We start from the raw sequence: 17,263 nt of genomic DNA on the forward strand, positions 1-17,263 counted from the left end.
AAAAAAAAAAAAAAAAAAAAGAAGAAGAAGAAAACTAGGTCCCCATGAGATTAATACCAGAAGAATGAAGCATAATTATTCATGTAGCATAATTGATAAATGTTATTGATCATAAGGTTTTCTAAAATAGAACTTCTCTGGAATCAGAAGTTGTAGTTACAGTATAACTATTCCAGTGGCAGATTTTTAAAAATCAGTTTTACAAATGAAATTCCCTTTCCAACTATATCCCTTTCTACTGTAAGCACAGGGCATGAGTAAAGCACTTTCACTTTCTCGGGCCATCATGATCCATGACTAGAACTTATTGACGAAGTTACCAAGACAAGGGTGAGTTCCACTATCTCTTGCACAATGACTTGCTGTATAAGAACCTGAGCTAACAGCTCCTCATCTCAAGATCTTCATCATCCGAAAAGAGCATCTGCATTATACTATATGTGAAAGGGATAAAAGCAGTCAATATATGAGCTTCCAGATTCAGAAAACCTAGTTTCTCTAACAAGATAGTTAAACCATTTATCAAATTATATGTCAAAGAGCTATTGGGCTGAAATTTCTTCCAATAATGTAATTTTAAGCAATGTTTTCAAGGAAATAGCATTATAGTATTTTTGCTGTCCTGAGAAATAATTTATCAAACTTAAACAACAGGAATTATTCAGACTACTTTATTTTTCCACTAATATTTTGAAATGTCGTTAAAAATGTAATTAGGTTTGCCTTCTATGTTCTGATTTCTCACCTTACTAGAATCATTCGTGCGATCCAAAATTATAACCAAAGGTCGGGATTAAAATTTCACTCAAGTACACAGGCAAAATGCTGTTATCTCAAGAGCTAAATTCAGCTAAATAAGAGGCAAGGCAAACAGACCTAAAGCTATTAATCCTTGGCTGACCTTGAGCCCAAAAATGCAGGCAATAGACTGGCAAATAAGATGGGCTGAGAGGTAGGAAGGCAAATAAGATTCTTAATTTTGCATACACAATTCATGCAGCATAATTGATAAATGTTATTGATCATAAAGATTTCTAAGTCAGAACTTCCGTGGAATCAGAAACTGTGGTTACAGTATAAATATTCCACTGGCAAATATTTCTATCACTTTTGCAAATGAACATCTTAAAGTGTTATAAGCTGAGAGACTGAATAAATAAATGAAGTTTCTTACCTAAGATGATACATAAATTCAAAGGAGGATATATTTGAGATTCGTTCTTTTTTTTTTTGTAAGGGAATATGGACTAGATGAACTGAAATTGAAGTATTTGGCAAGGGATGGTCTTTCATAAAACTAAAACTGGGGCTAAGATTGAATCCACATTTTGTACACTGTAAAATTGCCAGCAGTAATTTAAATTAGACTGTTCTTATGAACTTCAGGAAGGTCTCTCATTATAATGTGATATTCTATGGGTCTCTTTTTTCTCAGGATTGTAAGTTCAGCTTAAGTCTATGGAGAAATAAAGCCAGGTTCAAATTAAAAACACACAAAGCATGCTTATACAACACCAACTTCCCACCATGGCTAGTGGAGGGTAGAAGGGGAACACTCTGGGTTTGAGGTCAGCCCACATGCTGATTTTTGCATCTAAATTCCCTGAAACCCTGAAAACAGATAATTTATTCTTACTTGTGTGTTAAGTCCCCTTCTCAGACTCAGGACCAATATCTACAGAACTCCTAGCATGTCCAAATTTCGTATGTGTCCTTGGTACTCAAAAAGTGAAGGTGTACATTTGCTCCCAGTGCATTCCCACTGTGGTCGCCTGATCCAGAGCTTCCTCATACACAGACGGATGATGAAAGGACCTTTAGGATTCACTCATTCAACCCCCTTCTTTTACAGAAGAGAAAACTAAGGCCTGAGGGGAGAGTCAGTTGATTTATCTGAAATCACACAGTTGGTTCATGACCAAAGAAGGAGTTAACTCCATGGTTACCTACCACCTTCCTGTGTGAGGCATCTCTTGGGAATCCTCATAATGATGGAGAATGCTGAGCCACTTCCAAATACATTCCATATTCAGAGAGCCGCGGTCACAGTAATGTCTACGCTATGAGCCCGTAGACACAGCATGCAAGCATTAAGCAGATGGATTTCCTGCCACCTCTCACTTACCTGTCCCTTCACTCTTCCTTGCTGCCCCTTTCCTTTGCCAGTTAGTGCTCCATTTCTACCAGAGTATGTTAAGGACAGGGCAAGGAGGACCTCTACAATTCAGTCCATTTTACAGCTTGTCAGGTCACATATTATTACACCAGGTCAGGAAACAGATTCAGAAAGTTAAGAGACATATGCGCTCAAGGCCATAGCTAGTAGGCGATAGAACTGAAGCATGAGCGCCCAATCAGAAACTATTGAGGAAAAAAATGTTTTTCTCCTTCATGATGCATCTGAAAAACAGGAAGAGAAGCAAATCAAGCAGAGTATCTGAAAGTTCCCACTTGGACATACTCCTTCATCAGCAAGTATCTGTGGTTTCTGTCCTTACCCAGGCTGACAGCACCATGCAAATAAGGATGTCCTTGAGAATGTTGTATGTTCCTATTAGACAGTGATTCTGTTTAACTCTCTGAAATTAAGAAAGGTATGGGAGGCTGGGCACTGTGGTTCATGCCTGTCATGAACTTGAGCCCAGGAGTTCAAGACCAGCCTGGGCAACATGATGAACCCCGTCTCTACTAAAAATACAAAAATTAGCTGGGCGTGGCGGTGCATGCCTGTAATCCCAGCTACTAGAGAGGCTAAGGCACAAGAATCACTTGAGCTCTGAAGGTGGAGGTCGCAGTGAGCGGAGATCATACCACCGCACTCCAGCCTGGATGACAGAGCAAGACCCTGTACCCCCTACTTCCCCCCACAAAAAGGTATGAGAAATACCCAGGACATTAAAATAGAGCACGAGAAACACTAGTCCATCTGCCTCTACTTGTTCCTATTTCATCCTACTCAAGGCTCCTCTGAGGTTCCATCCCTCACGCTGACTGCTCTCCTCCATTTGCTCTCATGATGGCTCAGTGGCCATCAGGCAAGGAAGCAAATGTAGAGTTTGGCTTGGGTGGGAATTCTCTTTCATGGGCTAAGACTGTCCCCAGAACAGGGCAGTGAAGGCATTGACTGGAGCTCAGCCATGGGTCATCTGGGACCCAGAGCTCAGGAAGAGCTGAGGCCAACTCTGACATTCCTCTAGCAAACACTTCTGTTCCTGCAGTAACAGAATCCGTTTTCCTCTTTTCCTCTTTGGTGGATGAAGAGAAGGGGCAACAGCAGATGCTTTGACGCTTTTCACCTCCCCGGAGAGGAGTGAGGATAGCCTTAAAAAGCCCGAATGCTCCTGGCAGTTGTTCCTTTGACATTTCTGGCTTAGCACTTCTCGCTCAGCACTCAGAGGGGATTCACGTGAGGCCTCGGCCCTGGGCCTCACATGCTTCTACACATCTGGGATCTACAGCCCTCAGATAGGGTCTTATATTTAGACCCACCAGGAAGAGAGTAATAACATATCACCGCCTCCTCCAGAGCCAGCTCCCCGCCTCCACACTGACATATGACACATGACTCAACCTCTCCACAGAGCTCCAGCTGAGACGGAGCTACTGCTGGAGCTGAGGTGAAAACCCCGGGGCGGCCTCCAGTCATATCCACTCCCCGCACCCCACACCTTGGGCCCTTCGCCTGCTGGAGCACTGAGCGTCTGGGCTCTGCCTCAGTACCTTAGAAGACAGAACCACTCTGCAAATGTAGGCAGGCCAGGGCCAGCCTCAGAACCAGAGACGGAATCTCTGTTTCTTTGAACCTGACACACAATGCCTGGGGTGAACCAGTGAACAGCAAAAGTGACGGAATCTCAGAGATGAATGTTTCTGGAGAAGGTAGGCAGGTCTTTCAGCCAATGATCTGAAGTTCTAAACCTCTCATTTAACTCTCCTGAGCTCCCAAAGCCTGCATTCCTCACAGTGATATGACTGGCAGACAGGGTCCCATGAATCTCCAGTCTTTAACAGAAAGCCAGGTAAAATAGATCCTAGCAGCCATGGCATCATCATTAGTTCACTCTTACTGGGAACTTGTCCCACCCTCATTGCTTGTGGAACATCAGCTCCATGGAATATGAGAACTGAAGGCGGGTCTTCCCTCTAAAAACAGTAAATGTTCCCTGTAAAATAGAAAGGAACTTAAAAGACAAAGACTACCTAAGCCAATTTCTTCTTTTTCACAGATGACAACAGGCTAAGCAGAGGTAGGGGGAGGGGCAACATATGCCACCGTTGTTAAAAGCCCCTATTATGTCTGGCACGGCCCTGAACAGTTGCAGTACATTATTTCATTTTATCGTTTGAGGCAGGTTTTTTTCTCCCCATTTTACCTCTTTTAACTTCTCCCCATTTTACTAGTCAGAAATATTAAGTAACTTGCCTGAGGTTACTGGTTATATAGGTAGCAGGTATCTATGATTTGCTCCTAGATCTATCTGACTCTAAAATTTGTGCATTTTTACTCAAACTGAAGCCATATTAAAATAACTGACTCACAATCATTTTTTAGAAAATGAGTAAATCTCCTAAATTCAATTCTAAAGAACTTTATTTTTTCCATATCCTTCTCTTGGGCAATAATTACACTGGCTTTTAGCATCACACTGAAATATTACATTTTCCTTCATATATTAGGAAGGATAATTCTCATCTAAGTTAAGAATTGGGGGAAAAAAACATTCACGACTTATCTGGTACACCGGTTGTCACAATTAAATAATTTGCTGTGGTATAGTGGTTAAAAGTAAGGACATTGGAGACAAATATCCGGGTTGAAATTCTGTTGGCATCCCCTAATAACTTGTCCAAGGACAAGAATAGTTACTTTCTATGACTCACCTACTTCATCTAAAACATTGGACTAGCAATAGCACCAGCTTTTTTGGTAGTGTTGCGAGATTTATACATGAGTTAATACACACAACTCACTTAGCACCTAACACATAGTAAGCACTCGCTAAATGCTAGCTCTTATTGGGGAACCAAACCCATTAGCTAGAGCTTAGGGAACAAAATGGCAATAATGACAATAATAATAATTCAACTCTATAGTGTCGTATGTCTTTCACAGCCCTTTGACACAAAATATCTCATTTGTCATCTCTAGCCCTGGCAATGCCAAAGGAAACAGCATTATCGTATCATTTACTAGGAATGGCATAATTAACAAAGGCAAGAGTGGCTGCAAAAAGCTTGCGATATTTCTGCATTGGTGTAAGCTAGTTGTTATGGCAACCGTCCCCTGTCAGCGACCCTTTGCCAGGCAGAGAGAGACCCATTTTTGGAGCCGTCACAGCACATCTGTTTCTCTGCTCAGCTGATTAGCTCTTGTTTGCAACAATGAGCAGATGGAAGTAAAGAGGGGAAAAATTTTCTAAAAAGAAGCAAATGTTTATTTTATCCACAAGTCTGTTTTCCAGTAAAGAAACAGACCTTTTGCTGTTTTAGGAAGATGCTGCCTATACTAGATCCTTAATGCATGGTGGAATTGCAAAGTGTAGTCAACCTATAAATTATAGGTGATAGGTCCTTCACGTGCATATTTTATTTTTATTTTTTATTATATTTTAAGTTCTAGGGTACATGTGCACAACGTGCAGGTTTGTTACATATGTATACATGTGCCATGTTGGCGTGCTGCACCCATCAACTCGTCAGCACCCATCAACTTGTCATTTACATCAGGTATAATTCCCAACGCCATCCCTCCCCCCCAACATGCATCTTTTAAAATGATGTGTCTCACATTCCAATTTCAGAGTACACTTCCGCTCTATCTCTGCGCGTCTTTGTTATATAAACTGTTGTCTCAGTTAGCTGGTACCCATTTTCCACACTGGATATCCCACATGAACACACTGTAACTGTGAAAGAATAAAGTGAAAGAGTACAAGTATCCTTTCCCTGCCTTGGTTTCTTCATCTGTAAAATGGGACTTGCATTCCCATGCTCTCTGAAAAGCCAAACAGCTTCAATATTTACTAGGTATGTGAATTTGGGTACAATTCCACCTATAGCTCTTTAAGCCTCACTTTCTTAGTGATAAAATGGAGAAAATAATATCCACTATTGAGAGCTGTTGTGAAAATGAAATATTTTAAAAGCCCCTATCATAGTCCCTGGTATAGAGTCAGTCCTCAGTAAGTGAAAGTTTCCTTCCCACTACGCCTCTGCTTAGCAAGTGTAATGTTCAAAATATCTGACAAGTAGGAGGCATGTGGCACTGGCCATCTCTGCTTGTCAAACAGACCTTTCCCCCCATAGTTGCTGGATCATTAGGAGGTCAGAAGTGTCCCAGGGTAAAAGACAGGGCACCTCTGGTGGCTGAGGAGCACTCAAGGGGCTCTGGATGGCTGCCATTTACCATCCAGAATGAACACAGTTTAATATTTTAACAACCAGCCTGGCCACACAGTGTATATCAGCTAAATATAAGCCATTATTTTAAAAGTCTACTGGTGTCTTCAATAAAAACGATAATGACAACATTGGTTCTTTCTCTTGGGTTTCAGTCATTTACAAGCACTGAGTTTAATTCTTTACTATATGTGATGGTGGAAAAAGTATTTTAGGTATCAACTACCCCAACCCCCCTGCCATTACCATTAATCAACATAAACTAGGCTTGTATCCCTTTTGTTATAGGGCAGGATATTACCTGGCATGTGTTTGATATAAAAATTGGTTGAGCAATATTGACAGTGGACATGGGTTATATTGGAAATCCCTTAGTTGAGTGAGTCACAAAATATGGATTCCAGTCACAATTACCCACCTACTACTCTGTGTCTATGGACACTTGGCCTGACAGAGCCTTAGATTCTTCATCTGCAAAATCAATGTAATCATGCCCAAATGGCACTCTCACAGGTAGATTATAGTGCTTTTAAAATACTATTTGTAAAAATTCTATGCAAATGTGGGATATTATTATTCATATTATTTACTATAAGAAATTGGATGTCAGGAGACAGTGGAGGAGAAAAGAGATAATAAACATGGCTAATAGGAAGACTGTGTTGTTTTTGTGGGTTTTTTTAAGTGTGTAAAATGCAGGCTAAAGTTATACGCCAGGAGACCAGAGAAGCTTAATCAGGTAAAGAGAAGGTTCAAGGAAGTGACCATGAGCTGGCCAAACATCTCAGGAGATAATAATAATTTTTAAAATGCTTTGCCTGAAAGTAGGTAGGAGAGAACAAAAGTCTGGGGTTGTTGGGAGCCCACACAGGAAGGCAATTTGGTATGCTTTGTATATTCAGAAAGAACCATGTTTGCCTCCAACACCAAAGGCTGAGAGAGTGCAGACAGTGTATGCGTGTGCTGTGTGTGGAGTCGGGGAGGTGGTTGTGTATGTGTGTGTAAACAGGCAAAGCTGAGCCCTCTAACTATGTTAGCATCTATAACCTGCAGCCCTGCAGGTTCTAAATAGTGAACTAATTACCTTGGACACTTGAATGATTTAATACAAAGGAAGGGGGCTAAGTATTAATATTTGGGAGCTTGTTATTGGTTGAACTGTGTCCTCCAAAAAAGAGATACATTGAAGTCCTAGCCCCCAGAATCTCAGAATGTGAACTTATTTGGAAATAGGGTCACTGCACTACAATTAGTTGAATTCAGATGAGGTCATACTGGAGAAGGGTGGGCCTCTAATCCAACGGGACTGGTGTTCTTATAAGAAGACATGGTCATGTGAAGACAGACACACACAGAGAAAACACCACGGCACTACAAAGGCAGAGACTGGAGTTATGCAGCTGCAAGCCAGGGAACGCCAAAGATCGCCAGCAAACCTCCAGTAGCTGGAAAGAGACAAAGCAAGATCCCGCCCCTGGAGGCTTCAGAGGAAGCCTGACTCTGCTGGCATCTTGATTTCAGATTTCTAGCCTCCAGAAGTGTGAGATAATATGTTTCTGTTGTTTAAAGCTACCCAGTTTGTACTACTTGATTAGAGCAGACCGGGGAAATAAATATAGGGTGGACAAGTCTTCAACCCCAAGAGACGAGGAAAACCCACTTTAACTTCTTGCTGTTTGGTTGCACCATGAGTGCCTTCACCTGTGGCTACTGGCATGTTGCAGCCACTACTGCCCCTCCGATATTCACAGGCACTGTTGTCATAACTGCCCTGAAGTCAGTCCCTGAACGATGAAGCCATGCAGTTTGCAGCACTCATAGCCAGGGAGATTGAAAAATCTGAAGTTTTCATGACTTTATTATTATGAGCTGCTAAATCAACAAACTCCAGAACAACCTACCTCTGATCTTATTACATAAGAAACTTCATTATCTAATGTTCAAGTCATTTTGCTCATGATAATCTGCTAAATAGTCTCGATGTGACACTTTTTCTTTCTCTTTTAAGATAATCTTTCTTGTAGTCACAGTATGCTACTCACATACAGTGTGTTTAGTTTATAAAAAACATTTCTGATCTTAAGCCAGGCATGTTGATGCATGCCTCTAGTCCCAGCTACTTGGGAGGCTGAAGTGGAAGGAATGCTTGAGCTAAGGAGTTGGAGACCAGACTGGGCAACATAGTAAGACCCCATCTTAAAAAAAAAATTGTAGTCATCTTGACTTTTACATTAACCCTTTTACTATGCTAAATAATTTATTTCCCTAGTAGTATTGTTTCAAAGTACTAATACACTAACGGCATCCCACGGAACTCTTCTACATTGCTGAGTTGAGACTACTCTGCCAGTATCTTTCAACTTTAGTAGTGTCCAAATGAGGTAGTAAGAGACCATGAGTAGAGAGTGTTGACAGTATGATAGTCATTTCATGCCGCAGCTTTGAGCTGCCCCAGTGAACTGTGTGTCTTGAGTGCTCATCAACATTTGATTGTACTGTGGTCACATTCCATTAGCTACCTGGTTTATAGAACAGCTATCTGAATTAAATACTACACTTACTCAAGCTTGTGGAATAAAAATGGAAATAAAAAAGGGAAAAAGCAATTTTGTTCAATTCCTCAAAAATAGGATCAAAGATCTCTCAGCTGCATTTTAAAAATAAAGCACAAGTCATCTGCAATGCTCTTATTCCACTGGCATTGGTATTGCATGCATTGTTGTATTTAATCTAAAGACCACTTATTCATACAAGCGGAAGTGAAAACATACCAGGATCAATATACTTACACAGGCCGTCATATGAAGACAGTGTTAATTTGAACCATTACTGATTATACTTTCAAGGACTGCTTGAAAGCCTTGCTCACATGAACAATATAAATGTTTGTTGAATTGAACTGAAAAATGGAAGGTTGTTCTTGTGGACATTCCTACGGAGGATTATGAAGCAAAAAGAGACTTTGTTGGAAAAACTACTTCTCCATTTAGAAAATAAAAATGTGAGAATGGTGAAGGCCTGATTCCCAAGAGCTGCAGCCTGGGTCCCAGAGCATACTGGACACAATCACGCATCCTGAGAGAATCCTGCACCTGAACAGTCAGACATTCACTCCTGCAATGTGCTGTCAAGGTGTCCATACTTAAACTGCTTACTCTTCAATTGATTCACTGCAACAGGCAGGATGCAGTGCTGGCTTTTCCCAACTAACAGGGGAACCACTTCCAGGCAATCTGAGCAAAAAGAAGCTCACCATAAACTGTTCCCTACAGAAACACTCCACATATTTTATTCAACCCAGTTAAAGTTGGAAAGTCACAAACACCTCTTTTTGCTGCTGTTGTTTTGTTTTGTTTTTGAGACAGGTCTCACTCTGTCACCCAGACTGGAGTGCAGTGGCGCAATCTCGGCTCACTGCAAGCTCCACCTTCCAGCTTCACGCCACTCTCCTGCCTCAGCCTCCTGAGTAGCTGGGACTACAGGTGCGTGCCACCACGCCCGGCTAATTTTTTGTATTTTTAGTAGATACGGGGTTTCACTGTGTTAGCCAGGATGGTCTCAATCTCCTGACCTCATGGTCCGCCTGCCTCGGCCTCCCAAAGTGCTGGGATTATAGGCGTGAGCCACCACGCCCAGCCACAAACACCTCTTAATAAACGTACAAAGCCAAGAAAATGCTTCTCTTAATTATATTTTGTGATCTTGAAAATACCAATTTGCTCTAGGTTAGAACAGGAATACCATCTTCCATGTTATGCCACCCCAAATATTAGTTGAGTGACCTTAGTTATGCTTTCCTTTCAGAACAGATCTAAATCTACAGAGAAATTTGCTAATATCAATAGTTGTGAAGCCATCCTCAAACTGTTCTCCAAGTGTATCTTATCCCTTTGGCTTTCTTACCAATGCATTCATTCATTCAACAGATTTTTTTTTTTTTTTTTTTGAGAGAGAGAGTCTAACTCTGTCACTCAGGCTGAAGTGCAGTGGTGCCATCTCGACTCACTGCAACCTCTGCCTCCCAGATTCAAACAATTCTCCTGCCTCAGCCTCCAGAGTAGCTGGAATTACAGGTGTGTGCCACCATACTCAGCTAATTTTTGAATTTATAGTAGAGATGGGGTTTTGCCATGTTGGCCAGGCTGGTCTCAAACTCCTGATCTCAAATGATCTGCCTGCCTCAGCCTCCCAAAGTGCTGGGATTACAGGCATAAGCCACTGCTCCTGACCTAATAGATTTTTTTTTTTTTTTTTTTGAGCATGTACTCTGTATCAAGCACTATATTAAGAGTTTAGGCATCTCAAGTCCCTGCCAGAGCTGAGTCCAGTTGGGAGACCTGCCTGCCAACAACTACAGTGCAGTAGTGATATTGTATTAATGGAGGGTGGAAGGACGTGGTGGAAACTTAGGGAAAGGAGCCTCAATGTGGGCAAGGGATTAGGGAATGTTTCCCAGCAGAGCTAGCATTTGAGACTTGTCAATTAAGGAGGAATTTTCCAGAGGCCTGGGGGCCATTCCAGATGATATAATAGTACACCAAGGGTTTAAAGGAAAGACACATCAGTAGGGATTTGGAGAGTCACCTGTTGTTCACTACTGTTGGGGCATTAAGAACCAGTAAATTGGGAGAAGTAATCTGAAATAAGGCTGGATAGATAGGCGTTGGAATATTAAGAGCTTTATTCACAATTCAAAGAAGTTTTGACTTTATCCTGCAGTGTTTCTCAAAGTGGAGTTCACAAAGTCCCTAGATAATTTTTTATGTTTTTGGTTTTGTTTCAGTGATAATTGTGTTAATAACAATAATGGGAGAAGGAGGAGTAAAAACATATTCTAGATCATCTGGATGACCATTTGTCACACAGTGTTCATATTATGTTTACTATTAAGTTGGCATCAAGCCAACAGAGATGTAACAGTTGGAGATCAAAGGAGGTGCTGTTTGAACAAAGAAATTATGCTAGCTGAAATGGAATAAAGTAGTAGGAGAACTGAGTCGCCACATGGTACGTGGTTGTAGGTGTGCCAGACTCAAAATAACCCATACGATTGTGTCCTGAAACATAAGCACAATGCAAAGGACAATGGAGATTCACAAAACAGTATCATTTGTCTCATAAAATTAAAGCTGCTTACTTGAATGTTACTGACTTTGTATAATAGTTTTTTCATAATACATTTCTTTCTTTTGGTTTTACATTTCTACAAATAAAAATGACAAGGAGTTTATATCTAGTTTTATGTTTTGTAAAACCTATTTAAGAAATATTTAAGATTTAGATAAACACTGGAATTTGCAGCATTTTTCTTTTTGTTTAAAATGGGCCTATCCATTACTCAGGTATGAAAGAAAGAGCCATAGATGATGGGAGGCAGGAGGGTCATTGAAGAAATTTAAGCAGAGATTAGTATGAACCACTTACTTTGTTAGGAGACCACTTTGGCAGTCACAGAGAGGAAATACCATCATGCAGAGATGGAAAGACATCTAGGGAGGTGATCATCTGAGTCCTTTTATTAAAAGAACCCATTTGTTTAATCCAGAAAGCTGCTCTCAGGCAAAGGTCAGCATACTGTGGAATTAAATGACCTGACAAACTAAACTGCACTAGTGTTACAGAGCATGCCTCATCTAGCTGGAAGGTTCCCCAAACTTCTACATGTGTCATTTTCCAGACAGTTCTATGATGATGCCAAACCGAACTTAGGAATAAATCCCAAGTTTTACTACAGAGAGCCAACAAAGTACACAAGATGAGTTGCTATGTATCTGGTAACAAAAAACAACCAGGGCCACCGCATATAGTTCTATAGGCCAGTTGCTGCTGAAATCTGGCTCTTCACAAAGCCATATACCTCTGACGCTGCATCTATCCAGGGAAGTTGACTTTTTCTAATTTATACAAGGCCTGGATGAATTTGCCAAGCCACGGCCCTTGGAGAGGGCTGCATCTTCTGGAGGGACACCTTCTAATTGCATGAAGGTACCCTATGGGATAGCTGTGACTTAATCTTGCTTTTCTGAGATTACATCTCACCAGCATCACTGACCAAACTAACACTCGTACAGTTCAATGAGGATAATGGACTTTCTTCTCCCTAAAGTTCTGGAGAGCATATGACTTACCCATAAAAAGGCATAGTACCAAGGCATTCAACACATGCAAAGAAAGAACTAGATATTTCCAGCTTACCTCAGGGGCCATCCAGAACGGGGTGCCAACAGATGTGTTTCTCCGCAGACGCGTACTAGTGAGTTGAGCTGAAACACCTATAAGGAAAGGGTATCAGAATTCAAAAGTGAGCAAAGTATGATGCTAGACCAGGGATTGGCAGACTTTTCCCATAAAGGCCAAATAAATACTTTAGGCTTTGTGGGCCATATGGTCTCTGTCACAACTACTCAACTCTGCTCCCAAAGTACAAAAGCAGCCATAGTAAACACATAAATGAATAAATGTGGCTGCATTCCCATAAAACTTTATTTATAGATGTTGAAATTTGAATTTCATATAATTTTCACGTCACAAAATATTTTGGGTTTTTTCCCCCAATCATTTAAAAATGTAAAAACCATTCCTAGCTCATAGGCCATATGAAAATAGGAGGTAGGTCATATTTGGCCCACTAACTGTAGCTGGCAAACTACAACTCTGGAGCATTTATCACTCTATTCAAATCATTAGGATTTTTTTTTTTTTTTCCTAATGGACATCCCTGTCTATATCGCTGCAAAAATCAAAAGAAAAATATCAACAACTAGGATCAATCCAAAATATTGTCCTATTATACTTCTAAATTATTTCACATGACTTCTTTCTTAATAAGGGGCTTCATTTTATGAAGAAAGAAGATCAGCGTGCACTATCTCTAACAGAGCATCAGTACAGACATAAAAAGACTTCAGTGCCTTATCTTGCCTAGAAGCCTGGAAACCTGGTGAGAAAGCTCTGTTTGTCAAATGGAAAAAGAATATGACTAATAATATTATCTGGGGCTCAATGTTGAGGACCTGAATTCTAATGTAACTCCTATGTCCTTTAACCAGCTCTCTTCTTCATATCACGAGGGCGTAAAGGTCCACGGGATTAAGAATCAATGTTGTCCATCCCAATTATGCTTTTACTAATTATGTGATTGCTTCACCTCGGAGCCTCAGTTTTTTCATCTTCAAACTAGGGATAATCACAACAGTCACACCTAACACAGAGGGTTCTTCTTAAAACCAACTAGGAGAACGAATGTGAAACTGATTTATAAATTGCAAAGCATTTTACACATGTAAGGTATTCTTTTATACCACACAGAAGTCTCACATAGCCCTTAAGAGAATGACCAGAGTTGCCACTAAAGTCACTGATGACAAAAACTTAGAAACTGAACACTGTGTGTTCTTAGCAACGGACACACCTTTGAAACATCGGCATAGATTTGCCAAGGGTTCGTGGGTTGTTTTGTTGGGGGATGACTGTTGTGTTAACTGTGGACATTCTCTTTATCAGAGAGCCAAGAAGCTCTTTAAACTCTATTAGACCCGGATACTTTCCCATTTTACCAACTTCTCCACCACAATTTTGGTAAAAACAACTATACCTTTCTAGTTTTAATTTCTAGAAATTTATTTTGCAGCCACTGAAAGTTAGGAACCTTCTAATGGAAAGATTAGGAACACTTACGCTATGTCAAATCACAAAGCTGCTGAGTGAATAAATCAGTATCAATTCCCATCCCATCCTCATCCTTCCAGTCTGTTTGCCCTCACAATATATTTACAGTCCCCAGAATCATGTGGAAAAAACATCTCAAATGTTAAACATACAGCATATTATTGGAGTTACATCATTCCTTATAAAGAGGAGCATAAGACTTACACAAAATGCTCCCTCTGCTATTTTTCTTTGCTTGTGTTTCAGTAAAAATACACCAGTACGTCTAAAGCAACTTCATTTATTTTTAAGTAATTTCATCTGAGCAAATGATGAACTGATACATGTTTACACTGAACTCTTTCTTAGCAATATTATCACAAATATCTTTCAAAAATAATCAGTCTTGTTTACTATAATGACATTGACAACATGTTTAAAGTGTTTCTCTAAATGTTTTCTCATTATTTGTAACAATGGCTCTGAAGTACTATTGTTGAATTCATTTAGAAGACTAAACCTTCAATAAACTTTAAAAAAAAACAACATATGTTGATTTGTAAATATCAACATATGATATTACAAGGAGATATTTAATAGTTCTCTGGCCTTAGGTGATATTGCCCTGCATTGCTCTCACACTTCCATCTCCCGTTAATGTTTCCAGTTCAACCAGCCTCACATGTAGCAGCAATAAACACAATTTAAAAGGATGTTAGCTCCCAGGCCCAGAGGACTATTTTACCTTCTGCTCACTGGGAATAAGTATGCCTAAGGCTAGTGAAAGTCATTTGAAAGACCAAACTGCTTTCTCTTTTCATATGCAAAAGAAGAAATGACAAAATGTAAATTATAGACAATTGCCCTGAGATGTGAAATTCTTAGCAGAAAACCAAAAAGTTTTTGCATCAAGTTCTTCTTTTGAAACACTTTTATTTTCAATCTTTAATAAAATTGCTTCTAAAGCTGAAAATAGATTAGTAAACAGCATCTCCTAGGGTGATCCATCTGGAGCCCCCACCCCCTCAGCTTGTGTTTGACTGGAAAAGTCCCTCAGCCTATGGTGTAGCAGAGAAGCCCCAGTCTTCTGAGATTGTAATAAATTGTCCCCTTTGGCTAAACTGCACACATCAAGAAAACAAACGACAAGCAGTCATTACCAAAGTCAACGAGCTTAACTCCTCCTTCTGTTGTCAGAAGAATGTTATTCCCCTTCACATCACGGTGGATGATTCGGTTGCTGTGCAAATGCTGAAGGCCCTGCATGGCATCCCACCACCACCAAACAACAGGAAAGAGAAAGTGGAAATTTACATGCTTATTTTAAAGCAATTACTCTAGTATTGAAAAGTCTCATGAAAGTCTACATTTGGCTACACCTTCCTGCTGTTAATAATTCTTGCATATCATAGGGCAGTTTCCCCATTGTTAATATGCAATAAGGACCCAAGCAATGAACAAACCATCCCATTTGCTGTCATACCCCATTTGATGGATGTTCTTACCAAGAGGGCCCCATACAAGATGTATGAGATCATTGCTTCATCCAACTGCTGGCCACATCTGAGTAGACCTTTGACAAGCTCGGTGACTGAGCCCCCATTACACAGCTGCGAGAAGAGATGCCAGACACAGGCAGAGCAGGAGACCACATATAAGAAAGAAAAGAAAAAGAAATTAAGAAGAAAAGCCAACTGATACTGATTCAATGTAGTAAATTTGCAGATTACAAAACTCCAGCTTGGAATACTCAGACTTCACATTTCCATTACCCAGTCTAATCTAATTCTTTGTATATGTATTTTTTATTCGAAATGATTTGTGAGTGAAAGTGCATGCCCAAAATGCTAACTTTTTAATTGCCAAATATAAAATAAAAATAAAATGTAAAGCACATTTAGAAATTTTTTAGAAAGAAAATTTTTTGGAAAGAAAAAGCATATAAGTAATCATGGCAACTTATTGGATATTTTTCACTTTATGTGAATATTGTCTATTTTTTAACATGCATTTTGAGGATAAAACCAGGAGGCAAGATGGATGCCCTTGATACCTGACAGAGAATACATTTCAGTGATTTCTCCAGTGCTAGCAGGTATCAGAAACCCAACCAGCAGCTCTTCCTAGAATTGCCATTGCAGATAAATTTTATGTAGTGAAGTTGCATCATAAGTGCATTTATTAACCTTTTAGTGTTCAATTTTAGGCTCTCAGCAATTTTATGGTCTTCTCTCTTTTTTGTCTGTAATTAAACACACTGTAATTTTATTTTGCATATTTGTTCTTTGTCATATATTGTATCTTACTGAAGTTTGAGTACGTACATAAAGCAGTTATATTGTACTTTTTCATCAACTTAAGGATTTCCAAAGATAACTCTTACTAACTGCAGAAGTCAATGTGCAGGTTTGGGTTTGCTACAAGCCATCCTAAATCAAGGGTTCTTAACTGTTTTAAGCAGAGCACGGAAATACCCTGAAACTGTAGGCAACATGCTGTATATGCATCTTGCAGTTTACTGGGGAGAAAATGAAGAGCTTTCACCAGATTCTAAAAGCTACTGAGATAGCCAAACGCCTAGGCAGAGAAAAACGGGTCCCCAGAGAATCTCTGACCCGCCTCACAAGCGTTTACATCTGATGCTTTGTGCAGATGAGGGAACGTGCCCTGCGCTTGTCTGGGTATCCCCACAGCAGACTGGAGCTGGACATGAACACTGGGGGCAAATGGGTGGAGCCAGGGGGAACTCACGCCTTATGCAGGGGAGGAGCCTGCTCTCTTTAGCTCACTTGGTGACCTGGGAATCAATCGGTGAGGTAGAGGGCTTGTTAGCAGGACTTCATCTCACTTTGCCAAGTTCTTTTTTTCCTTTTCTCCCAATAAATTCCGCTCCTCACCCTTTTATGTGTCTACCAGCCTAATCTTTCCTGGTCATGTGACAAGAACCCCGTTTTGGCAGAACTAAGGAGAAAGTTCTGCAACATTTTTGGCATCCAGACGTGGGGCTTGAGGAAAGGTGAGTAACATGCAAACCAAAAAGTCTTTTTCCTTTGACTTCTAAGCCTTTTTGTCCTCAGACTTCTTCTGAGGGTAGAGAAATTATGCCCCCTGCCCTGCCCACCATGTCATTCCTGGGGGTCAGGAATGTTGGCTGGACGGACAAACTGGTGACTCACCAGCTGCCCTCTTAAGTTTCTCTCCCTGTTGGAGAAACCCA

General features: G+C 40.4%; 1 protein-coding gene across 5 annotated transcripts in view; it reads right to left on the reverse strand.

The window, feature by feature from the left end:
• Positions 1 to 17,263, reverse strand: part of MYO3B (myosin IIIB) — a 545,921-nt gene that overhangs the window by 472,620 nt on the left and 56,038 nt on the right. For all 5 annotated transcript variants that reach the window (XR_001007340.1, XR_001007338.1, XR_001007339.1 and 2 more), the window contains exons 4-6: positions 15,552 to 15,656; positions 15,207 to 15,306; positions 12,595 to 12,671 (exon numbers count right to left, since the gene is read on the reverse strand). Coding sequence is in view for 2 of the 5 variants with exons in the window: in XM_011991954.1 (XP_011847344.1) it covers positions 12,595 to 12,671; positions 15,207 to 15,306; positions 15,552 to 15,656 (282 nt within the window). In the remaining 3 variants the exon portion in view is untranslated. The remainder of the gene's footprint in view (positions 1 to 12,594; positions 12,672 to 15,206; positions 15,307 to 15,551; positions 15,657 to 17,263) is intronic.

The sequence above is a fragment of the Mandrillus leucophaeus genome, unplaced genomic scaffold (assembly GCF_000951045.1).
Source record: "Mandrillus leucophaeus isolate KB7577 unplaced genomic scaffold, Mleu.le_1.0 Scaffold40, whole genome shotgun sequence".
Classification (NCBI taxonomy): domain Eukaryota; kingdom Metazoa; phylum Chordata; class Mammalia; order Primates; family Cercopithecidae; genus Mandrillus; species Mandrillus leucophaeus.